Raw genomic sequence first — 26882 nt, 5'->3', positions numbered from 1 at the left:
TGCATAGAGCAAACTGCTAGAAGACAGAAAATCCTGTCCAGTGACTTGTCCAGTTCCTAAATATCAATACTGTAAACTGTGCCACTACTGTTTTATTGTGGAAGTTCTGCCAGGAATTATTGTGGGGATTTGTTTGGGTTTTTTTATTTTTTGTTAATTAAAAAAAAAAATACATATATGTAGCTTATATTCCTAAATTCTGTGATATGAAGAAAGAAAGTATTTGGGATTCAAAGCTGTAGGCATCATGCTTTCTGCTCCAAACAGACAGGGCTATACAGAGCACTTGCTGTGGATTGTGCTAAATTCTAGCTTTGGGTAAGGAATAAGTGATCCATGCATGTCTCATGTTCCACTGGCTTCTTTATTTGTGAGGTTGCTAATCAGACACCAGTATGGCTGATATTGTGCAGGTGTGTTGGTCACACTTGCTGTGAGGTGGTGGCTCAGCCTTAAAGCTGTGACAGGTTCTGTGCTCAACCATGATGTTTTTTGTACCGGGCCTTTGTTCTGGTTCTGGTGACCTGGGGAAGGGAAGAACAAGTCGTGTGCACCCTGCTCTGCAGGGCATGGACAGGCCCATACCCGGACACCATGGGGACAGACCTCAGCTCTGAGCTGTATTCAATATCCCCACTCATCCTCACAGCAACAGCACAGAACTGGCACGTGTCAGGACAGATGTCCCTGCACTGCCGCAGGGCCAGTGGCTGCCACAGGGCTTGATTCAGTTTGCTTCGTTAGGGAGATGGGAGAGGCAGAACAGGTCAGCAGACTCTGCACAGGACATCCCTCTCCAGGAAGAGTCGCCACCCCACCATAACTTGAACTTCCCCCATGCATCAGCCAAAGCCCCAATTTCCTGGGTCTCCAGGAAGAGTAACCAGCAAAGGGATGTCTTTGCTGTACCTAGTGGCTGTCCTGGTGGTGATGGTTTGGGGACTGTAGAATAAAAATAAGAGGAATTCCCACTGTCAGTGAACAAAATACTTGATATATCTCCTACTCAGTTCTTTCCTGTGTGCAAGGCTGCAGTCCAGCCCTAGAGTGCAGATTCAGCGTATTGGGTAGTGCACATTGCTCTGCAGAGCCACATGTACAACCCTTGTTACACAGAATTGACAAGATATGATATCATGAATTTAATAACACATTGGGAAATCTCTGGCATTCTGCAAGTTTAGGCAATAAATGTCTCATCTGAAGGAATCCACTACAGGTGTAAGACCATTTCAAAGGGTGTTTATTTTCTCCTTAACTTATGCAGTTACAGTAGATTTTAGCCTGCCTCTAGTGGACTGATATTGCTTGTAAGGAAAATTAATCTTCCTACAAAATTGCGTTTCCTTTCTTTTTACATGTAAGTACCAAAACAGTTAAGAAAGGCAAAGATTACTGTTATCAGTCAGGAAACTGGTGTACAGAGACAGGTTATACAACTTCCCAAACTCTTCCAGCAAGTCACTGCCAGCTAATCCTGTGCCCTAACCATCGTGTCTGTCTGCCTTACTGGGCCAGAGACTGAAATCATGCAACAAGTATTCATTGATTTCAAGGACCCTGAAGAATTTCATGTTCCCATACACCAGTCCCCTGCTGCTGTATTTGAAATAGTGTTGCCAAGATTTTTTCTGTTCTGCCTTGTTGCTTTTTAAAAACTTCTACAAAATCTAACTTTGGCATTGGTACTCTTGCACAGAGAGAGGAAAAAGACTTGTGTCAAAACCAGATCAAAACCTGAATGTTTCATCTCTTGCCCATTTGATCATGAGAGCACTAGAGTCCTGTTGAGAAGAAAATAAATAGCAAAGCCCTTACCTGAAGTCTGCAATGGCATGAGCCTTCAGCTCAGAAAGGAATGTTTGTCTGTGAGTGAGTGACACCAGCAGCAGGGCTGTGTGGGGATTTACAATGTATTTGGATAACTCTAAGAAGCTAAGTTTATCTAAACACTTCCTTATGTTATCAGTGTGTTATCCAAACACTTTGTTAGTGAGACTGTGAGGTTAGGATGTGTGTAAGCCCATCACTACTTAAATATATTTACAGAGTTCCTGTGGGTTTAGTTTTAGGAACTTGTGTATAGATTCAGCATGGAGTTGCACTAAGGGTATGGAAACTACTTTTAGCTTGTTTCTGTCATAATACTCTCCAAATATTTTAGCAGAGCAGGTCTGCCACCTGAAATGTCTTCCTCTCTTTTGAACTATTACCCAACTGTTGTGCTTTTTCTTTAATTTACAGTTGAGAACCACTGTCTTTAGGGACTTTGCTCAGTGTGGGATGCTGGCTATTCCTGGCTTGTGAAGAGTTCAGCTAAGGCTAGTGGAGCCTCTATTCATATGCTGGTGTGGTTTGACTGAGGAAAAATGTTTGAAAACTGAACAGGAGTGAGACCATAATGCCTAAATTAGCAGTCAGGCACCAGATGAAACAACTGACCCCTTCCAATGATCTTACCAACCATCCAGGAGCTCCTGATCCCTTCTAAGCCCCTGGGAGGGCAGAAGAGACAGAGAGGTCACATCCTCTGTGACCAACATTGTGGCCAACAGACCAGCAGCTTACACTTCACCAGCAAAGTGACAGGAGGGCACAGAGAGGCTGTGCCCAGGGAAATACTGTCATTCCTCAGGCTGCAGCCACAGACCACAGGAGCAGATATTTTGATGTATTTATGCACTAGCAGTGCTGTTAGGATCCCACATTTACATAGGCCGTGGGGTGGTACATCTGGTTAGCTCAGCTGAGAATACGGACTGGCCACTCCTGCTCAGTGGGGTGGCCACAGGTCAGACCAACCCAGTATCATGTGTTGGCCAGCGGGCAAATGCAGCTATTTTCAGAAAAACGTAATGCTGGGATAGGCATATAGTGATTTTGTACATGTTGTATATCCTACCTGCATTCACGTGCTTCAAGGAGGTCCTGAGCCACGAGCTGGAATTTTGTGCTTCATGGTCCTTGCTGAATTTTTCTTCCAGGGATTTTATCCTTTTTTGAATTCTGCTAACTTCTGAAAACCCCACTATCCTCTAACAATGATTTCTAGGGGTGAGCTATGCCTATATGGAGAACTATTTATGTTCATTCATTTTGAATCTACCCCCAGTTACTATTCCCACCTTTACCCACTGTGAGAAAAGACCTCATAATTGCCAAATGGTGGGCAGACATTTGTAATAGCAAAACCATGTTTGTTGGTTTGCACTCAGTTACTTTTCAAAAAGGTTTTAAAATCGACTTTGCTTTTTTTTGTTCCTAATGAGCGCTTGTATTGGATTTTCATAAACCTATCCAAGATCTGTTTCCTAAGTGATAACAACTCCATAAAATCTCATCACTGTGCACTGTGTTATCTTTAGGGTGGTTTTCGTCCTGTACATTTATCAGCCCTCAAAACCTAAAATTTTAAGGCCTTCTCAGTCAATATTGTTGTAAACACCTTCAGTGTTTACAACCCATGTCTGTTTTGACTGACAGACTAATGTGGTATCATCATTATATTTTGCCAACTCATTGTTCAATTCCATTATAAAAATCATGTGTGGATGGTAGACAAAACAGGTTCCAACAGTAATATCTGTGTGAATCATCTGGGAACCTAATCCCATTGTGGACATAGATTATTTATTTGTACTTTTGTTTCCTGTCTTTAAGCTGTCATTAAACCACGAGTGACCTTTTCCTTTTTATCTGTAATAGCTGAGGTTCTTTATGATTCCTTGGTAGAGGATTGTGGAGGAGTCTTTATCAAATCAGTTACTATTCATTTTGCTTATTTAACATCCTGAGTACCTCCACAGGGAAATTGATGAGATGAATCACAATTTCTTGCCTTGACCCTCATCTTCCTGGCTTTTTGCATCTGTCCCTATTTCCATAAGTTTGCCTGGGTGACTGGTCAGTCAGTCACCTCCCTGCCATTCTTTTGTTCCCTAAACGTACTACTGTTGTATTCTTGCACATAATTTCTAATCCTCTGCTTCTGTGCTGCAGCCAGGCCGCTGATGTTCTTGTAATCAGGAGGTATTTTATGTAGCAGCACTATCCATTGAACACGTGGGTCTTGAAATGTAAATGGATAGTCCTCTGATGCTGGGACAGGGACACTGGAAGAGAAGAAAAAGATATAATGTACTCTTCAGAAGCCTCATCTTCCGGTTTGAAGTTTATCTTCAGGGGGGTGTGTGAGCCTGTCTCTCCTGCATAAGAAGCCCTGCCTAGCAGTGTTCATTTTCAAACCTCGCTATCATACAGTTGACACAGCAGCTGACTTTCCTCCAGGACACATCGGTATCAGGCTCTCCAGTGAAACAACCCTCTGTTGTAATTCCGTGCAGCTATTAGCCGTCTCCATCTCACTTCCTGGCCGTGCAGAAGTGTCACATAAACTATCCTCCTTTTGCCCCAGTCTGATTCCTGGCAGCCCCAGATGCACTGCAGAGCCTCGGCGCCACAGCACAGCCTCAGGAAGAAAGTCAAAGTGCCGCTGAGCCAGAGGGAAGCATTTCTGGCTGCTCTAGAGTCCCTGCTGTTCCATGCCTGGTATGAAGGAGTTTGCAGCCCGTAGTAATCCCAGCAAACAACTCTCAATCAAATGTCTGTGTTCAAACATAAAACATTTTTCCTAAACAGCAGGCAATGAACTTCTGCTTTTAAAGGTCCCAGTCCCAGAGATAGGATTCAAAACACATGAAGTAAGTGACAACTTCATCTTAAACACAGCTTTGGGTTCCCTGCATGTGAATTTTTTCTCTTCTTGAATTTGAGAAAGGAGAAACTCCCTGTACTTAGCACATGAGCTGCTGTGCAGGCATCTGTAAAGGCAGAGACAGGCAAGAAGTACAAGATGTGTGGATAGGATAGGGATATGTGGATAGGACTTCAGTATCCAGGATATATTGCATACATAAGGTATTGGAGTTAGGCCATAATCCAGCAAACTGAACTATTCTTCTACCTGCAGAATTATAGAAGGGAGTCCAGAGATCAGAAAGTTGAAAGCAGATACCTGAGTTTTTTTCTTCTGTGACTTGGAAACAAGAGTTTCCTGCTTCTTCTAACTACATGTCACTAATGTTAATAACAAATGTGCTCCTCTAGTGGATAGGAAACTGTTTTGTTCTCACAGAACCAGTGCTTTCTAATGAAGAGAGGCCGTCATTAAATTTTAGATGTGAAATAACGAGATAAGTGTAACTAACAATAAAAGGGAAATGGGTCACTTCGGGAAGATCAAGTGGCTGATTACTGTGTAAGAACAGCAGGTTCAATCCAAGCGTGGAGAACTCTGTGCCAGATACAACATCACAGACCTGTTTCACAGTTCACTGCGATGTGTGCATTCTAAGATGTAAATCAGCAGTCCTGCTTCATATATATATATATATTTATATTTATATATATATATATATATAAAATATATACTTATAAAATATATAAAAATATAAAATACTTATATGTATTTATAGATTTTTTCAATCTTTATATTTCTTTTTAGATATTTATTTATTTATAGGAATACAAATGGGAAAGTACTCTTCATCTCAATTTATCCTCAACTACCCCACTGAAGCACTGCCTCATGGCATATTCTAAGGCTAAGGTGGTGTCTAGAAACTCACACTCTTGTCTTGCCACAAAAAGCCAGCCATCAGTAGATAGTCTGGTATCAAATATATTTTAGCATTTCTAGAGTACATTGCTTTGTTTTCTCCAGCTGATGTCAGCACCCTGCTCGCAGTGAGATGGAATCAGATCTCAAGTACTGCCTAAGATACTGCAGTATTTGTAGGCAGCCCTGGGGCAATTTTTCCTGCCAGTAGTTTACTCCTATCTCAGACTAAATGCCATTTCAGGGAGAAAAGGTGGCAGAGAGACATAAAAATCAATTCACAGAAATGAAGTATCGCAGTTCTGCCTGTGAATGCATTCAGAGAAGAGTATAACTCCTTGAACTGACTTTACCAGTTATAATAAGTCCATGCAGTCATCAGAAGTACTGTGCAGTATGAATAAGCCTTTAACTAAAGATTCCTAATATCCAAGAGAATTTCAGTATCTATCAAGGCATTGATTGTCATGTTAGATGTGACATGTGGTTATTACACTATAGGTATCAGTGTGGACATTTCTGATTTGTTAAAATAAAACAAAACAAAACAAAAAACAAAACAAAACAAACACCCCCCCCCCCCAAAAAAAAAAAAACCACCAAAACCCCAAAAAAACCACCACTAATTTAAGACATGATTTTATGAAGGAATCTCCTTTCCTGCATGGATCACTCACAACATGGGAGCATGGGGTTGGGTTTTCATCCCATGGGCTGTGCTTCTGTCAAGATTGGCAGCAATTTCAGGTGTGTGCTGGAGCTCCCTAATAGTCCTTGTAAAAAGCACAAGGAATCTTTTATTTTGAAGTGCTTTTATGAGATGCATTAGCATGAAGTTCAGTGTTGCTCTATTAACTGTTCCAGAAACAGTCTGTAGACTGAGACTGAAATATTAATTAGTGCTATTACATAACAACTTAGACTTCTGTAGTACTTCTTGTCTGAGAGGTTGATGGCCAAAGGGGTTTCCTCATCTGAATGACACATTTTTGAAAATAAACAGTGGGTGTCAAGGCAGTCACCAAACAAGGATACAGTCATTTTAAAAGTATGCAAGGAGGGCTACTTCTTTTTTTTGCCATGCACAACTTCAAGCACAGGAGCTTTCAAACACACACCATAAGACCAGCTAACTCATGTTGTTTCTTGTTTTATTTGACTACTATGCAAGTACTGGACTGAAGCCAAGGAATTCTGCCTCGGCACAGGCAGCACTCATCAGCACCGAGCCTGGGGCAACCCTCTGGCTCTGAAGTTGTGTTTGGACCCTGGTGTCTGGGAGGAAAGTCATCATTCTGCAACAGAGGCTTCTTATTCTGTCCTTTGTGACCTCTGAGATGAGCTGCTGTGAGGCTGGCAGGGCAGCTCTGCCCTGCTGCCTTTCCCTCTGGTGGGGACATGGGAAAGACGGGCAACCACAGGGGCACTGAGGCTGGTACTCTGCTGTGTGTTACAAGCGTATAACTGGGCTTGCTGAGCCCTTGGTGGACTTGTTCACTAGCATACACACCTTACTTAGGCCCTTGCCATGCTTTTTGTTTCTTTGGACTGGCTTTTGAAGCATTACTTTTCTCTTAAACTGCTTCCTAGAATTTGGAAGTATTGCAAGGAAGAATGCAGAATCCCATTAGCTGAAAAAGTCAATGCATCATCCAACAGAAAAAGAAATCCTTCTGAATATTTAAGCAGAGTGGTATTAAATGTTAATACTTGCTTTACATTAGCAATAGCATTTTTTAAATAGAATTGGATCAAAGAACTGTAGAATAATCAAATAAGAATTTCCATGCATGGAGGTACTGTCTCTTTGGATAAACACTGTGCTTGTCATTGACATTTGGGGCCTCTGGAATATTTATTCCTGAAAAGATGGCAGCAGAGTGACTGACACACTGGCTTGCCAAGCTGGGGTAGGAATGGGAACCATCTCTTCCCTGACATTCAGGCTCTCTGCTCACAGCTGTGAAGCAATTCTGCCTCTCCTCTGCACAGCAAGGCAGAGAGGAGACTGGTCAGTCCTACTGCTGCCAGTGCCCAGCCCTGTTTGGGAGGATAGATGGTAGTGGTGCCATGTCTTTGCTCTTGAATTTGAACTCTCTGCTTAGAGTCTCAGAGAAGACCATGCAGCCATACCTGGCGCAAAAAAGAGCACGTACAGCACTTGCAGGTGCTGTTAATGGTAATAACAGGTAATGGAGGCTTCCAGTCTGCAGCATTCATTTTAAATTTCTAGTACCTGGAATTATATTTCTCCATTTTATGACACTGCACAAGCCTCACATTGATGAAGAATAAAATTCATAAAGTGTAATGAGAACAGATTGCATCGCAGTAAAACCGTGCCCTAAGGGGGTTTTCATGGAGCAAAATTTTAATGAATAATTGTGAACAAGAGCTGTCCTCCCCCCTCTCCTGTTTAGGTGACTATATCTGCCCTGTTCTCTGTGAAGAGGTGGGTCCCAGGCAGTGCCACCTCAAGGCCCTGCCCTGGTCAGCATCTGTGAGGCGGGGAGTGGGAGGAGTGCTCCATTGTACCATGGCATGTCATGAGATACTGTTGGCCTCAAGGATGGAGAACAGGACACAGGCAATAATGTCACTGCAGGCAGGTGTCCAGGTAGAGTTTCAGGAGGTCAAGATCCCCCATGGGTCGAGATGGGAGTTGAGCCCCTTCTGCCTGGGGCTTGCAGCCACTCCAACAGTGCTGTCAGGTGCAGGCCCCAACTTGACATTGGTCTCATGGGAAAGGGCACAGAGGTGGCAGCATCATTCCTGAACTTTGATTCTTAGAAATCAATCATTTCCCATGAATCATGGAAATCAGCACACACTAGGGGTGTATTCATCCAAAATAATGGTATTTTAAAATGTAATGAAAATTATTTGACTAGGAGGGCATTTTCAGTATATTTTCACTCAGATTTGGTGCCTGCCTGCTGATAAAAATGGCAGTGTTCTGTTTCTGTATGATTAATCAAAGAAATTGCATCTTTGGCTAACTCAGTAGTTGATATGTGAGGATAGAATAAAAGCACATGCCCCTCTGTCTGTTGAAAAAATCCAACAACAACAAAAAAGAAGATGTTATGGCAAGGAACCTGAATAACAGAGAACCTTTCCATCCCCTTTCCCTCTTCCAGGCTGTGACCAGTTCTTGCTAGCATTAATGTTAGGAACTCTTGGGTTTTGTTTACTGCTGAGTGACTGCTGCTAGGTGTTGTTGAATTTTTTTCATCCCAAGGGCTTTGCTTGTTCCAGTGCTCGTTGTACCGTGTGGTTTTGGAGATTCAGACAGCCCTTCCGTAAATGGACTTTTTCTCCGCAAACAGGGGTACGATTTTTAGAAAAGTAAGCGAGGGCATCGTCTCCAGAGATGAGTCAACAGCTGGGCAGCGTAGAGCAGAGGAGAAAAAGGTTTTCGGCAGACTTGAGTAGTTTAAAACACGCATTCTCGAGGGTCTTCAGCTATTTCTTCTTTGCTTTCTGAAGCGGCCCAGTGCAGCCCCTCCGTGCTGGGTAGACTCCGGCCAGTCGGGGGGCTGCTGGGACAGGCTAGGGCTGGGACAGGCTGGGAAAGGCTGGGACTGGGGCAGGCTGTGGGACTGTGTCAGGCTGTGGGGCTGGGACAGGCTGTGCGGGGCTGGAGCAGGCTGTGCGGGGCTGGGGCAGGCTGTGGGGCTGGGGCAGGCTGTGCGGGGTTGGGGCAGGCTGTGGGGCTGGGGCAGGCTGTGGGGCTGGGACAGGCTGTGCGGGGCTGGGACAGGCTGTGCGGAGCTGGGACAGGCTGTGCGGAGCTGGGACAGGCTGTGCGGGGCTGGGGCTATGTGCGGAGCTGGGACAGGCTGTGCGGGGCTGGGGCAGGCTGTGGGGCTGGGGCAGGCTGACTGTCCCGCTCCGCCGGCTCACTTCCACAGGCTGCTCTGGGAGCGATTGGCCCGCGCGGATCATGTGGGAGAGCCGGAATCCCGAGCTGTAGTAGCTCCTGGCACTCCTTTTTCGTTTAAAGCGCTCGCTCCTCTCAGCTCCCTGGGGCTTAGAGCCTCCCTGCTCTCCTTGCCCTGATTCCCGCCGGGAGCAGCGCCCGGTCCGGCCGGGGCGAGCCGAGGGCAGCGGCGATGCTGAAGCAGGTGCCCCGGGCCGCGGGCACCGCCTGTTTCTACCTGAACGCGGTGTCCCCCGAGGGCCAGGAGCTCTTCTGGCGCTGCGATCCGCCCGCCCGGCGCCCTCCCTACAGGACCAGCAGGATTCTCGCCCGTCACCAGCTGGTGACGAAAATCCAGCAAGGTGAGTTGCTGCCAGGAGCGCTGCGTGGCCCCGCGTCGGCGCAGGGTCTGCAGCTCTGCCCTTCCGTAAGAGAACAGGTTTTAATGCCGCGTGCTTCAGGCTCGTTCCTTGTCTCTATTCCAAACTAATCTGGCTAGAGGCAGGGTTTGAAATAGTCATTCATACCTCTCTGTTTCCACACATACGCACACGCACCGACAACCAGGAGACAAACACTAGTGCATGATTAGCAATTTAACTAAATCACCTTTTAATCATAAACTACTGTGGTATCTTAGGTGCTGAACTTCGTCTTGTCTGACTGTCTGAGCAGGCACGAGTCCATCTGCTCTGATTGCTGCAGGTCAAACCTGCCCGTGGTAACCCAATTAAAAACGAAGCAGAAGCCCAGTGCGACTGGAATGAGGCAACTGGGATAACGTCCTTTGGAAACAAGTGTGTGTAACTGTCAGGGCATTAGAAAATCTGTCATATATCCCTAAATTGCTGATTTGGCTTTCTGCTGCTGCTTAAGCAGTTATCTGAGCAGTCATTACAAATGTATCGATTTGTTTTTTTTCCGAATGTCTGTCTATGGCACTAAAGCTAAATGCAGATTGGCCTCAGAGCAAATCTTTTGGCCTGTGCACACAATTTAAAATCATCCTCACAACGGCTAATGCAAAGATAAAAACCCTAACCAACTGTACTGATTTTTCCAGATTAAAAAGCAAATCAATACATAGTTTTGTATTGATCATGGTTTTGTATGGAATCCTGTTTTCAAGAACACCAGTTTCCAAAGTGGATGTGGTCCTGCATGCAGACAAATGTCATGTTGAAAAAAAAAATCTTAATAGCCACTTTCTGGACAGCTTGCAAAAAGGTGTTCAATTTTGCTAACTAGGGGCAGGCATTGAGATAATATCATTTACTGTCATATCTGGCAAATATCACAGCAATTGGTGTGAGGTTTTGACCAGCAGCAGTTAAATGGTGTGGCTGTTTCTGTGTGTCGCTTTCCAGTAAGATTATTAGATCTGTGGCTGTCAAACTCTGGCAGAAGTACAGAATATAGTGATGAGATTTTATGGCATTTATAAAGAAAACAATGCATAATTCTTTGGCCAGGTTTGAAAAGATGAAAAAGATAGTTTCTGTGGCAGTTAGGAAAATGTGGTTGTTTGCAAGGCAGTCTCAGGAACTGGTCATTTTTGAAGGATACTGGTCCTCACTGCAGCTCTGATTTCAGGAAGGATATTATGTCATTCTGTGTACCCAGTGTATGGCCTGGATTGAATGGAAAGAAAGGGTAATTTATTTCTTTACAGGTTTATTTGAAAATGTTTTGGGTGCAGTGCTAGTACCAACTTAGTGTTCAAACAGCATTAACTGAGCATGTGGTGGATTAACACCCCTCTCCTACCTGTCATGGTGCTGTGTCACATTCCCTCTTGTAACCTGTAATCTGTCTGGGACAGCCAGGGCTGCCAAAGCCAGTCAGTGGTGCTGAGACTTTGGAGAAGCTGCATGGTGAGGAAGTTCAAAGTTGTAACTTTTCTTCCTGCAGGTTGTTGCATGGATGGTCAGTCTGTGGTCAATGACCTCTGCTCCTCTTTTACAGCTTTCCAACCTGTTCTGCACAGAGCTGCAGAAATTATATTTGTGCAGTACCTTGATCCTGTGATGTATGTTACTGTTCAGTATATGAAATATTTATGTATTTTGGGTCACTAAGAATAAATACATCATTACTTCCTTCATCTCTTTTATTGATGTAAGCTGGGAACAGGATTCACTCTTGGTCAAGTGTCAGTTCATTGGCAGTAAGGAAATTATGTGTTCAGATAGATGCTGATTTCTGTCTTTAAGCACATATGTAGGCAAACACACATCTAGTGTAAAACCAAGGCACACATTTTTTCTACAGTGCCCCAAGGAATGACTAATAATTTTGATACAAATAGTTGTTTTAGCAATACCAAAAAATCTAAGCTTAGCTAATACGGCTCAGTTTGAAACTCTGGATGAAAAACCAAGATCCATCAGTCCCTCAGAAGACTTTCACCAAGTTTTACTGGGTCAGCGTGTCACCCTCTCTGCTTCCTTTGTTCAGACTGTAAGCAGTGCAAGGGTACTGGATCAGTCCCCATCCCTTTCCCAGAGGGAAAGACTACTCTAAAATGGGTGGAGTTATCAGTCTGTGCTTTTAGAGGTGAATGAGTTTTACCCCATTAACAAATGGGATTCGTAACTACCAGAGTGCCACAGAGAAACTTATCAATAATATATTGAAAAGTAGATTAGGAGGTGCAAGATGAGAACCAAAACTTGCTTTCAGTCATCCTGTTGAGTAAAGCATATAAGTCATTATTTAGTTGCTTGAATTTGTATATCTTCGAGTCATACATTTTAAAGACATTAAGACAAAGTATTTGAGCATAACTACCCCAATTCTTGTGTTAGCACTTCTCCAATCTAATAACTTGAGTTATAGCAAATGTTTAGAAAAAGATCCAGCCTGCATTTTAAGATTGTTGGAACGGTGAATCCTGCCTTGTTAATTGCTTTGCTGAAAACAGATCTGCCACATGTTTAAGTGCTAAGCTGCCCTGGGGCTTGTTTGAATACCTGCTCTCTGCTTCTTACCCAGTTATTTTTTCACTTGCTGGTTTTCAGACTGGAGGCACCTAAAGTAGGATTGTTATATCAGGGAAATTTTTTTTCTTTAGTGAAAGGAAGGTTTTACAAAATCATAACACATCCAATTTACCATGTATAAAGCAGTCAAAGCTTCCAGTCCTCATCAGTAATGCAGTGTGATACAAAGTATTACATATTCTGCTAGCTTTTCAGTCATTACCTGCATGTACTGTTCTAAACTATGCTAATTTACTCTATCATATCACAATACAGCTTTTCTTCCTCCTTGAAAACACATTTGCTGAAGACTATTTCCTTTGTATTTTCCTTTGGTGTTAGTTAAAAATACACTAAATGAGTCATTAGAGGAATTATACCATTTAATCATTTCTAAAAAAAAAAATCACCACAAGGGAAATGACAGGAACCAGACTGTTATTTCAATCAGATCATACTTTGAAAGTCCTAAATATTTGGTTCATGTACACCACCAACTCCTTGAGGTAGAATTATGAGGTGGCCTGTGAATATGCGTGGTAATTATCTGATATTGAACAGGTAATTTCAAGATTTGATCTTTTTGATGATTCCCTTTCCCCCATAAGCCCGTTAGTTTCCACACTGAAGGGGACACATGCCTCAGCATAAAGGAACAGGGTGTAGCATGCTTGGCCTGAGGTATTTATTCAAACTCTGTATGCAGTAACTGTATGAGAATTCATTAAGGATTACTCATGTTTTCTTTAAATAAATAAGGTGGTGACTTTCAAGAATTTATATTACATGAGTCACAAAGTCGTTATTTCTTTCACAGTACACGGCTAAACTCAGTGCAGAACAGAAAATATAAAAAGTAGCTGTAGGTAAAAAGTAAAGAAGAATTAAGGCCGTACCCTGAAAATGTTAAATTGAAATCATTGACTGTGCAGTACAGGTAGAGTGTAAGTTAAGGTGAATGAGGCCACATCGGCCACAGCATAGGCAGGCTGCTAAGGATATATTCTCTTTCATCTACAGTAAAATTAGATTCTTAGCCTGCATGTTCAGTAAGACAATAATATGAAGAAACTAATGAAAATAAGACAAATTCCTATTCTCACTGAATAAATTCCTGCCCACAGTGTGTAATGTTCTATGATTTGTCTCAGTTTATGTCCACAGGCAAGAACAGTTGAGGAAAATTGTTCGATGGAGCGATATTAAATCAGACTTCCAACTTTTCAAGGCAAATTCTCCATTCAATGCTCAGCAGATGTTTTATACTCTTATGTGTTGCAATTTCAGTTTTGATCTTGTATGTCTACTGTTACCTTTGGGTGACCTGGATTTGTCTGGTTTAGAAGTGCAAAGAAATGCACTTTTCTGTCTCATACTCTTTCCTTTGTAGTTAGTTCAAGGTGTTTAATTCTTCTCTTTTTCTAAGCATTTTTAAGCAAATTTGTGAAAAGTGTTACAGAGGTATGCAAGTGACTTGGAAAAAATTATGCAATTCAAGTGACTATTATTGTACCATAGGTGATAATATACTCATATTCAAAAGGAGAACAGGGAAGTAATATAGGTGGAAACGTTGCAGTCATAGGCTGCATTAAAAAACCCCACATCAAATTCCTGGTATGCACACAGGTGTGGATTATGGGATGGGAAATGGGATGCAATTAAAAAATTAGAGATAGTGAGTTTGGTCAGACATACAAAGAGGACAAAATACAGTTGTTCAGGCAATGTGAACCATAGCCTTTCTCATGTTCTGGATGCTGGCCACTTTACCTACACATGTTTAAACTTCACTGAATGAACACAGGAAAGTGAAATATTAACCAACAAGATTCAGCCTGGGTGGTAACGATACAAACACCCTCCCTTATCATCTCTGACCAGTGCTGGTGATCTAGTACTGCCTCTTGAGCCTGTAAGCCCGTAAGTCAGGGCAGCAGCAGTCTGCAGCTCCTTTTCAGCCCCCGGTGCCTCCTCTTGAGGTGCCTCTGTGTCTACGCTCCAGCCCAGGCACGCAGGAGAGGACAGAACCGGGGCTGGGGTTGCCTGCAGCAGCAGGAGGAACATCCTTCGCTGCAGAGCTGCTTTGCAGCTGGGACATGGACCATCCCCCTCCACTGTCAGCTAGGGGTAGGGCAGGTGTGTGCTCACAGCAGAGGGATCTTTGGGATGGTTGTTTCATGCACTCTTTAAGGTCCCCTAGAAACTGAGACCCTCTGTCACCTGCAGCTTCTTCATCTTTTCTTCCTTGCACAATCTTTCCTCAAGTCCTTAGACCTAGACTTGGAGAAACTAGAGTCCTTCAATAAAATAATAGGATATTTTAAATATTTTTATTACATACTTGTACTCTGAAATGGTTGAAGTATTGTGTGAAACTTTAACACAAAAAATGTGAGCATCCTTAGAGGCATTTATAAGCTCAGAGGGCCCTGAGATGTGTTTAAATTAAAAAAATATATATTGCTCTATCAGAGTGCAGTCCAGCCAATAAAAGTTTTAAAAAGCTGTTCTTCATAAACAACAGGACATTTAGAAGGGAGAAACCTTCACTAGAGCCACTATCTGGCAAAAAGGTTCAACACCTGAAGTTACTGGAAATACCTGTGTGTATTTAACTGGAAGTGGCCTGTGTGGTACTGGAGGTTGGATTCAATAATAGTGGCTATTTCTGGCCTTAAAGCTTCACAGCCACAAAGTGTCAGGGGCACTTCAGCTGACACATGCAGGTTGGATACTAAAAAGTAAATCTTGGCTCTTCTTATGAGTTAGGAGACTTTTGTTCTCAATTTCATTGAAAACAGGATTTCAGCCGAGGTGAACATCTTAACTTGAGGCTTTCTTGTTTTGAAATTGTGAAATGAACAGCTGTACCTTTGCTATATATCTTCTGTATCGATCATGGAGGAGACTGAATTTCATATTAACCCCATTGTATAAGTAGAGACAGTAATATTAAAAGACATTTAAGCCAATAAATGCAAGATTTATGCTCAATAAATGAATCACTAGAGTAATAATAATCAGAAGGAGAATTAGTTTAAACTTAGAAGTGATAAGTCACTATGGCATATAAAATGCTACATAACAGAAGTAAAATGGAAATGGCTCACAAAAGCAGACTAATTAAGAGAATATGTACATAGCATTTTTGTTACTCAGTTTCTTATATCTATATTTATACAGAAATCCCTGAAAATAAAGTGCACCATTTGTACCATGAGCGCTGTAAATGTTAATTTAAAAAATCTGCAGTTTTAGGTTCCGAACAGATACTATTATTTCTTGGCAATAGATAGTTATGTTCTTTTAATTTTTATTCCTGTGCAAGCTGTGTAGTCATTGATATCGTCTTAGCCTCACTCATTTTTTTTATCTTACTCCTATCATATGATATTCTCAGATGTTTAATTGCACTTAAACAAATATATGAGCTGTTGCATATAGGGCATCGCATGTGTTTGGATTAGTGCCTAAGAGACTGAGCAAACAGGACCCTTGTTACTAGGTTATTAAACAATTAACCGTAGTTGACTTTGTTACATCTTTTAATACCTGCTTTTGAGCGTGAAATTATGAATTACATGTCCTGTGAACGTGATCCAATATACTAGTTGTGTCATTTCTTATTTCTATTCATTTTATAGGTGTATAAATGTGGGCAAGTCAGAAAACCCTCATCTTTGTGCCTTGTGGTGCACTTTTTGCTTAAACACCTGAGGAGTTTCCCCTTTCAGGTTCAGTTTAATGGGTCAGCTGAGCACACCATAATACGGTGGGAGAGGGGAGGGCTCAAGCACCTTGAGCTGGACTGTTTAGAAGCACTTGAAGAGTAGACAGTATGATTCAGAGGACTTGGGAGTATTATGGCTTGGCTGAAAAGGATGTGTGTGACTCAGTTTGAAAACATCTTGTGGGTTTTCGCCTCTCATTTGTTACAGGACTGAGTTTAATTCTGCTGGGAGAAAACAATCACACCATAGCAGTTCAGACCACATGGGATTTTGACTAATACAGACACAAAGATGGACAAAGGTTTCTGTCCTTGTGATAAGTTAGGTAAACTCGGCAAAGTGAGTTGGTTTAAAATAATGGGCTGTGCAGTACATCTTAAGTAAATACCATCTGCCAGGCATGGAAACTGCCTGCCTGGAACATACCAGACGTTTTGCTTTCCAGTCAAAGCCCTTTGCCAAAGAAGGACTTGGCCCTGCTACTTACTCAGATGAATCTTCCCCTGTGCTAAAGGAGCAAAATAATACATCCTAATAATGTCAACTGGTATTGTTTTAATGAGCTAGATGTTACAGGCCTTTGGCAATAGCTGTGCCCTCTTTTAATCAGATTGTGGTTGGAGGAAGATCTGTTTGTGCGAGCAAAGTTTTCAAGATTTGGAACCAAAATCTCTATATGTTTAATGTCTTCTCTCTCCTTTAGTCCCAATGGCCTAAAGGGTATCTGATTTTTTTCCCTTTAATGTGTCACTAGAGTCTTTCATTGGTTTTTTTATTTTATTGATTTTGCTGTGCTTGTTTCTAGTCCTCCACCACTTGAATGGTTTAGGAATATGGATAAAAGCAGTAAATTCAAATCTGAATCTCTAATTTAATTCTAGCTTTTATCCTCTTTGTCACATACACATACCCACTGGCACCTGGCCTCCACCAGACCTGCAATTTTCTGGGAGATTTCTCAGCTTCCTTCCTGGAATCATTTGCAGGAAAATACGGCACCCTCACCTTTTAAAAAAGGCAATACAGTTTTTACTGCTGAATGGGTTGGGAAGTGAGGATAATGGTACAGCTTTCCCTCCTGTGTAACACTTCTCTGCAAGGAGCTGCTGCTTCTCCAACCCCCCCATATATACTGAACCATGTGGTTCTTCCCTAGATCTCTGACAACACTTCCCTCTTCCTTACTGCATGCAGACTTTGGGCCAATTACTTCAATGTCCATTTATTCACATTATTATCCAGAAAGTCCTGCTTGCACATATTAGGTGTTAACACATCATGTTCCTGTGTTGGTACAGCAGTAAAATGTCCCTCTGAGTCTGAGTGGGCATATCTGTGCTGCTAAATCGAAGAGCTGGGAGGTGAGCTTGAAGTACCCCCTGGGCAGAGCACCGGGGGTACTTCAAGCTCAGAATCTCTGGCTCTGTTTTGGACTTTTCCATCTGGCTCAGCTCAGACTACGCCTCAGGCAGGACCTACAACCTACTAGTTGTAGGTAGTGAGAACATGAGCTGAGTGATGCCACTTGATGAAAAATTGAGAATCAGTCTTTCATTTAGCAGTATAATTGTAACCTCGCTCGCTGCTGCCTCAGAAGGTACAAAATGAGGAGAAACCTTGCTCACCAGGTCTAAAGATCCTATATTAAAATTTCTGTAGTATTATTCTCCAAAGGAGGTAATACAATTTTAATGCTTTCTGATGGAAGTACGCAAAAGTAAATGTATCCTGTCATGAGGTGCCTTTTCATTCCTACAAAAATGCAGAAATAAATTCTGTTTAAAAGCCAAGTACTTAAGTAATTTTCATTATGTCATACAGTGAAACAGACAGCTCATATTAGCTAACCACAACCCCATCCTTCTCCTTTTGAAATCAGTATCCTAAATCTGTGTAAGTTCAGAACTTGCAAAAACCATTCCAGATAATTAGATCACATTGCTGATCCCAATAACTGCAGCATCATTGAGTGTCTTTCCAAAATACCCAAGATTTGAAAAGGGACCAAAGACATGACTCCAGATCTGAGGAGGAAGCAGTATCTCTGTCAGTGCTCAGATAGCACAAGGGCAGGACTCATGTGAAAGGCACAGTCCTTTTCTATCACTTCAGCTTCAGGAGGCACAGAATGTTTCGTTTTCCCTAGTCTCAAACTGATACGGGAGTGGGAGTCTGGACAGGACAAGACTCTCAGAGCCACACAATGTGGCTTTTTCATGATATATTTGGCAAACTTTAATGTTCTGCAGGATGAATCTAAGTTTTGTGTCTTTAATTGCATCTGATGGCGGCAGCTGAATATCTAATCATTTTGTAACTTCAGAGGTAATGGCTTTCTCTTCCTGCAAACCTTTATCTGAAGGGGATAATGTAAAATCCAAAAGTTAGTGCTTGGCACAGAGGGTGAGGCAGTAAGTCCTTGGCTTTAATATTTTTTTCCTTTTTCTTTTCATTTTACAGCTATATTTATATTTCTGAGGCTGTTTTAAAACTGCCATTCTGTCAGCTTCACTTTGTTAAAAGTGTGGCAGTCTGCCTAGGTCTTATCCAGAGTTAAGAGGAGTTTCTTGTCTCTTAAATTCAGCAAGCATCAGTCTATATCTGTCTTGAAAACTCCTTCCAAATTAACAGACTGAGATATCAGAATACTTTTTCCAAAACTTTATCATTTGAACTGCTGATTCTGCATTAAAACTAGACACCCTTGCCAAAACCTGAGCCATGGCAGCAAAAGCTGCATTTCATACTACTGCCTGAGTGCTGTAGCCTGGCTCAAATAATACAGGCACTGATTCACGGATTGCTCTATCTTCATCCAGTGCCTCATGCTGAAAGCTGGAGCTGTCTTCATGGCAGTGATGGTTGATCAGACATTGCATCAGTGGTGCTACCTGGGGAGATGTGTGCTGCAGTTCACCCCTGAGGCCGTCCCTCCCCAGCAGCTCGCAGCCCTGACATCCTCGTAAGGGCCACGGGTGCCAGCAAGAGGCAAAGGGCAGCCCTTGCACTTGCACATGGGGCAATTGTCTTTTGAGACTAAGGAAGGTCTGTTTACCAGCAGCTTCTGAAGGAAGGAGGAGATTTCCGGTGACATTTTAATTCCCTTTTATGAAGAGTTATTTTTAGACAGTGCTGCTGCCAGTCATATCAAATGCTTTGTGTCTTTTGAGTTTTCACTGAACTGCATAATAAGCGTTTCAGCTCCCTGGCACATAATGACAGTGTTATTTGCTGAAAGTCTTATTATTTGGAGTGGCCTCTTATCTGAAGATCAATTCATTAGTTCTGGCCTCTGAAGTTTAAAAGGAAACAATTGCAGTCGCTAAATAAAAAACTAAATTACATTTTCTTTCAGTAATTCTTATTTTCTCTAATATTGGGTACTGAAAGTCTATTTTAAGACTGACAAAGCAGATGATCCATATTTCAGGGCTGTAATCTGTCCTCTGACATCCACAGCCTGTCAAGATGGGTGAGAGAACTGGACTATCACTGAGGGAATTTTAGTTCCTATTCCATTATTTGGTTTATCTTTTTAGTTGGAGAGTGCAAACCAGTTTCCACCAGTTTCCAGGTGCTCTTGGAAAGCCACCAGCAATGACAGCTACAAGCAGAGGTCACTTAGGTTATTCAGCTAAGTTTACTCAGCTGAGTAATTATGTGTAACTCAGAAGTGTCCCGGACCTTTGAAGTTGCACGGTTCTAGAAAGTTGTGTTTTGGACCATCTCTGTTTCTTAACCATCTTCTTTGGTTAAGTTGCTGTGTTGCTCTTGGACTGTCACTGGACATGGGGCCTGAAAGTTGTTGTACAAGCAGGAAGACAGTTCTCACCTGCCACCAGGTATGATATTATGTGAAATCTGGAAGAAGACTGTGGTCTAAAGTCCTGGAAAATCCCCATCTTGAGTCTTCAGTGAGGATGGGTATAAAGCTATTGGCACTTTCATGGTAGCTCTGTAGAGCCACTGACTCCCACACTGGCAAGGCTTTTTACAGCTTCATGATGACTGTGAATGTTTCTAAGAACAGAAAGTTTTCAAAAAAACTGCCAAGACCAATAAAGAGAGCTTTTTTCCTGAATATATAGTACACAGAGTTTTAAGGATAAAGACATAAGTAGTTGAGTGAGTAGCTTTTCTTGTTCAGCAAATCATGTCTGTTACCAGAATGCTTTCTTCCTCCTGAGCACCTGAAGCTGACAGTTAAACATTTTCTGGTTGAAACTATTGCCATATAGCTTGTTTTTTAGAAAACTTATGAAAACTCAGAATTGTAGAATAATTGTCTTTAGTGAATATTCAATAGACATAGCCACAATCTATTTAAAGTGAGTCAAAAATATGCCGCTCATTTTTTTAAAGTATTCCTTATTGACTCTCTAGCAGCTGGAAAACTATAGCAAGTTTTAATTATCTTCAGAAAACAAAAAGCTCCCGCCAACACATGCTGGTTATTATCAGCAGCTGCTGTATGCTGACATACTCTTTCAGCATATATGAGGCTCAGCTGTCCTGAATAGTCATAGTAAAATGTAAAATAGATTTATAGTGATGTTAATTTCTTGTTAGATATTTAACTGCTGATGTAATTCATACTGAATTTAGGTCTGCTTCTTTGTTTAAGCTATAAGAAAATTATTTAAAACCAGGATTAATATTTAAGAAGTGCAAATGGCTTGTACCAGTTTAAAATATTTAACTGCGGTGCTTTTTAACAATCCACTAAAAATAATAAAATTCCCTGTTGTCATGGTTTTAGCATTTGTATAAGTGTATAAAGTGTGTAAGTGTATAAAATTTGACTTCCTGTCTTTCAGTAACAATTACTGTAACTTTATAGCAATGAAAAAGTTACAAAATAATTTGCTGATTTAAGCAAAAATCTTTACATGTCATCCTTTTATAACGGAGGTGGCGATCTTTATGGCAGTGGCAGTTGTTAAATCAGATGCTGCAATTTTCTTTACTGTGTAATTTAGCAGGTTTGTGTTTTTTTGATGGCACTAGTGTACTCTTCAGTTTGAGACACCAGTAAATACATGTGACATTTATGCTTCAGAAATGTTTAGAAAGGCACATAGGTATGGTAGATTTTTTGTATCTTGAGCCCGCATTTTCTTTAAAATGGCAAAATTGTGATTAACTCGATTTTGCATTACCTTATATTCTCTGTGATCTATTTTAATTTTGCACTGAAAAAGTACAAAATTTACCAGCCAATCTGTAAAATGTGTTGTTGGCACCAAGGCAATTTTAGACCATTTCTTGATCACATGAGAGATTGACAGAGATTTGATGGTTTCCATTCTGAGGCTTAACCTGGAGGGAAATGTTGCATTCAGCAGATTTGACTCTTGACATTTTGAGAAGTTCTTTAATATGGATTTAAAATATGCATGAGTCTCCACATAGTTCTATTTCACTGAAATGACTATTGACTTTTGGACTTGAGTTTTCACCCAGTCTGTTTTTAATCAAACTGCAATCTACTGAAATACAGTTCAGGTTCTAGTTTTAAGTAGGGCTCAGGTGACATTCACTCAGGCTGTGTCCGTACGGTTACACGACTTCACACCAGCTGGGTAAGGCACATATTCCTTTGCTGTCTTAGACACCCAGAGTTCAGATCCCCAGCAGAGAAAAACACTGTGATGAAAACAAAACAGCTCTAATTTGCATAAAAATAATGCAGGGAGGAGCATCACAGTAGCACCACTGAGTGCAAGAAATAATCCTGATTGTAGTCTCATGTTTGGAAACCATGATTTCTCGTTTGATATGTCTGCTTCACTGAAACATCCAAAACGTCCATGTACAAGAAATACCCAAGCAACAAGACTGAGAACTTTGCAGAATCACAGAGTAATTTAGGTTGGAAGAGACATTGAGGGTTGTCCAGTCCATCTCCTGCTCAGAGCAGAGACAGCTGGATCAGGTTGCTCAGGACCGTGTCAGGTTTTGTTCTGAGTTCTCCAAGGACTGGTCTCCAATCTCTCCACACATGCTCTGGGCAAATTGTGATTTTATTTGACCACCTTCATTATCATATATTATCATATCATAAGCATATGTCTCAGTAGACCTTCCAGTTCTGTAGCATACATGGTATTGGATCCATAATTCATTGAATGAAACTAACTTGCAGTTCTGCAGTCTTTAAAAAGAAAATAGGATGAAAGCTGAGAAAAATAAACTGACTTTGTAGCTTTGTTTATTTGTGATTTGTCTTGGTGAGCTGTTAATGTGTATTCAGTCAAGTCCAATGAGTTGATGCCATTTGAATTAAGTTGTTTTATTCCAGCTGAGGAGCTGCAGATTAGTCTAAGGAAATTTGCACCAAAGAAGAGATACAGGATGAGAGAAGAGGGGAGCAGCAGGTCTGCTCCACCCTTCCCAGTGTCTTTATTTCCAATGTATAGCATGAGGTGAGGCCACATCTGCAGAGCAGCTGAACAAGCCACAACGGAGATCAAATATAAGGCAAAGGAGGGGTAAGGAGACAGACAAGGTAGGTAGGTCAGTGTTGCCACTAGTGCAGGAGATAGAGGAGTCCACCAAAAACATCCAGGGATGTTGAATCAGAAGTTGTTTTTCACCCTGGCTTCTGAGTCTTAGTCTCGCCCCAGGCAATGGATAGCTGTATTTAAACTGCCATTATCTATCCAGGATTACAAATATGACTCAGGTAAAGGAGGGCAAGTAAATGCAGGTCCACTGCAGGGATGTACACATAAGAAAATGAATCTATACAGGTTTTTAGTCCTATGAAGACAGAAGAGTTTGGAGCTAAAAATAGGCATTTAGTTATTGTTATCTCCTTTTTTTAACTATCATCTGTCCCAATTCCTATCAGTAGAGGAAGACAAAAAAAACCAAACATATTTTAAAAATTGCTTACTCTTTCTAGGAAACATTTAAAAGGCCAAAGACCATCACAGATATCTTTATATGATCAGAGTAACTGGACTGCAGGAATTAGCTTAGCCAGATAAGTGGTTTTGTAGCTTTAATAATAAAGTAAACCACTCATTAAAAAAATAAAAAGTGCACCTCTGAAGTACTGGTTTTAAAATATTTAGATTTTAAGAAGACTGAAGGACTTTAGATCATAAGGAGTCCACTGTGATTCTGTATCTGGAAAACCTAGAAAACTTTACTAGTCTCTTCTTAATTGGTGTGTTTTACACCACATCAAAACCTGTAAAAAGTTCCCACTGGCTAGCAGAAATAATTAAGCTTACCATTTTTTATAAGTGGTGCTTTTGAAGTAAAGTATGACCTTAAAGATGGATTTTTTTTTAATCTCCCTGACCCTCCTCCTCAGACCATTTGACACCTTTGAGGTAAGCAGAAGTGACAGGTGTTCCGCAGCCTCAGAAAATTCTGGTAGCACCTCTGTAAATTGGAATCTGTAGCTGTTACTGCAATTTGAAGTTAAGAAGATGGACACAGCAAAGCTCAGAGATTTTGATGGAGTACAGATGACAGAAGAGCAGTGAAACCAGAGTTACAGATCCAGAGTCCCCAACACTGTGTTCAAGTACAGTAGATCACACTGCCTTGCCAGAATAGAAAGACACACAAAAGGCATACTGGCACTGAAATACTGCTGCTTATTTCATGGGGCCTTTCACCTACAGCTCTTTCCAAAGGAATTGCCGAGGGTACAGACCTGGCAATAGCAAGGTGACAGACGTGGCATCAGTGAGATGCATAACATCTCTGCACATCAGAGAGAAAGTATCAGTCAGGGCCAGTAGCTGACATGGAGCACCCTGGGGAAAATCCTTGGCCTTACATAAAAACTACACCACATAATACCTCTTACTACTGAAGTGAAACTCTAACCAAAATTATCTCCATTGAAGACCTGAATGAAATTTCCTTTGTGGCAGCAGTATGGGTTAGAGTCTCAGAGTGAGTGGGACAGGGCCTGGGACTTGTTCTGCAGCATTGGCTGTAACCTGGGTGCTGCTCTGGAGAAGTGAGCAGCTCACTGCTCAGCCCTGGCTCTGGGCAGTGTCATTGGACATGTAATCCAGCTGAAATGCACATTCTTGCCAAAGGGCTGGTTTTGTTCCCAGTCACTTCCCTCCTTTGGATCGAGGCTGGTAAAAGTGTGACTACAGGATGACTTGTTCAGGTCATTGGCCCAAAAGTTTGTGCTTGTATGGTTTTATTACAAGGTAGGTGGCAAGGAACAGGACACCTCTGTTTAATGTCAATCAGCAGTGCCACTGAATTAAAAGCAAAGACTGTAGCTGCACAAGCAATACAGAGAAAGGCAAAAAAGCAGCTGTGTGTATTGGATTTGTTTGCACATTTCTAATGTGTCCTTATGTCATAACTCAGCAGAATTATTTTAAATAGACATTTCAGAGTATCTTAGTTGGAAGACTAATTAAAATATGGCAAGGTTATGTATAGAACATATTTTGAATTGTTCACATTTGTTTACAGGAATCCTGGTTAAAATCCCTTTTTCCCTTGCCTCGATTGTACTGCCTTTGTTATCTGTGGTCCACTGATGTTTGCAGCTTTCTTGATTACTATTGGAAAGCAGTTATTAAATAGGGTGTTTCATTCTTAACAAAAGTTCCCTAGAAGCTGGCAGGGCTAAAGGATTTAAAGGTCTCATTCTGAAATGCAGATCATATCTTTTTATTAAGAATTTCTTTGTGGATATTGGAAATGTAAAGTTGACATTTCAAGGGAGATCAGCACAAGCAAAGCATACAGTGCGTAGGAAGAGAAAAGCCAGATTCTTCTGGCATTATTCATAAAGAGAAATATTGGGACCTCATGTGAATCAGCAGGTAGGAGGCTGCAATGTGCCAGTAATATCATAGTGCTCTTTGAGCGTGTTTGGGAAATGCAGAGGTTCAGAACAGGTCTAAGCTCTTGATTTAATTGCTTATCTATCTACTAGTCTGATTTTTCTCCTCTATTTGCTTTACTTTCTTGCCTTATCACTCTCTACCATAAGAAATAACAACACAGATTTTGGTGCTATGTTCTGCATCTGCCTACAGAGATAACTTTCCATAACTGCCATTTTCATTTTGGTATTTTCCCCTTCCTTATCACACTACGCACATGCTCCCTCTTCCAAATCTGCTAAGAAATGCCAGCAATGTGCCTTTACATGTTTGACAGAACTCTAGCATGCATAAAATCACTGATCATTAAAAAAAAAAAGCTGTCTAAACAAAATCTTCCTTTTTTTTTAGCTTTATGTACATTTTTTCAGTGTTTATGCACATGTTAATTTGGCTGCACCGAGTATGCTTGTAGAATTGCCCCTTTCACCCTTTTTTCTTCTCATTTTGCCTCCCTACTCTATAAGCAAAATGGAAATGGAAATATGCCTGTAAGCTTATCATTAAAAAAAAAACAACACGCATTTGAAATGTTTTCATTATGTATCCACTGTAGTTAAAAATACGAGTTTTATATTTGGGAGCCTTCATTGCTGCACGTTTACAAATCAGAGAGATGAACACTCGTCTGCAGACACACTCATGAGCAAAAATAGCATATTCCCAAGTGGTATCATTTGGGATGGCTGTAGTACAAATTCCCTGGCAGCGGGGAAAGCAGGACAGAGTGCAAGGCAGCACTAACAGAGCTTCTGTGGTAGAGGGGAGCTCATCGTGGCCCTCTAGAAGTCCCCTTGGGGTCCATGTGCTGTTCTTGGCAACAGCCTGACCCTACAGACACTACCAGACTGGAATCAGGAAAATTTCCTAGTTATGTTGTGTTGCAGTGATTTACTTCCCTCAAGGTGTTCTCAGATCCTTTAGACAAATGTGGTTTCTTGTCCATAACTTGTTCAAGAATGGACCATACCCATAGGAGTGAGGCTGCTTGGGAACCCCACACTGCCACATCACACTTTTGAGTTCATCCCCCATAATTTTAGTAATTTAGGCCCTGTAATAATACATGTGGATTTAAAGCTCATTGAAGGTAAACTGAGTTAAAGATTCTTGTCTACCCCATGTATGTCCTAAGACACTTGCAATACAGCACAATTCAGCTGTACAAACACATAATCTATGCTCAATGTGCCCTAAACAACTCTGCTATGTGTCGTGGAGAAGATGAAAGTCATCTATGCAAGAAACTGTACTGCTGACTTTACCCATGAGAAGTTTGGAAGTGCTCCAGCAACAATGCATCCATCAGTCAGTCATCTGTTTCCTTCCTCTCTCCTGCAAGGTTTAGGGCCAGTTCCACCTGTGGGTGTCCCAGCTCAGACACTCATGCAGGAGAGCTCTGCCCTATGGACACCCAGGGACAGCACTTCAGGCAGTGTATCACAGCAGGCTCTTAGGGCCTTAGACCCTTCAGTAAATCCTGTGACAGGTTATTCTGGGCCTGTCCCTGTTAAGCTTTTGGGTAACACAGTAACTGGAAGACCTTTGGCTGTGCACACTCTCCCTCAGTTTTGTTACAGCTATGGCAGGTGCAGAGCCGGGGCACAGAGATGGATTGTTTGCTCTGTGGTGGGTTGTGCCCTCTTTGCAACATGGTGTAGATCCAGTCTAGGAGGTATTTGTGGGGTATTACAAAATGGTTTGTGACCCAAGACATGAATGGTGAGATCATGAGCACTGAGGGACCCC

At 41.6% G+C, this 26882-nt stretch overlaps 1 protein-coding gene across 6 annotated transcripts in view; it reads left to right on the top strand.

Annotated features, from left to right (window-relative positions):
* The window catches only part of STARD13 (StAR related lipid transfer domain containing 13), a 285754-nt gene that overhangs the window by 165543 nt on the left and 93329 nt on the right, over nt 1-26882 (top strand). Inside the window, exon 1 of one of the 6 annotated variants that reach the window (XM_063394786.1) lies at nt 9476-9901. The exons of the other annotated variants lie outside the window; for them this stretch is intronic. Coding sequence (XP_063250856.1) covers nt 9733-9901 — 169 coding nt within the window. The 5' untranslated portion in view covers nt 9476-9732. Of the gene's footprint in view, nt 1-9475; nt 9902-26882 lie in introns of those variants that run through there. 6 annotated transcript variants of the gene reach the window in all.

The sequence above is a fragment of the Prinia subflava genome, chromosome 3, assembly GCF_021018805.1.
Source record: "Prinia subflava isolate CZ2003 ecotype Zambia chromosome 3, Cam_Psub_1.2, whole genome shotgun sequence".
Classification (NCBI taxonomy): Eukaryota; Metazoa; Chordata; class Aves; order Passeriformes; family Cisticolidae; genus Prinia; species Prinia subflava.
The sequence above is the reverse complement of the archived record's forward strand: the minus strand, read 5'-3'. Positions and strand labels throughout refer to the sequence as shown.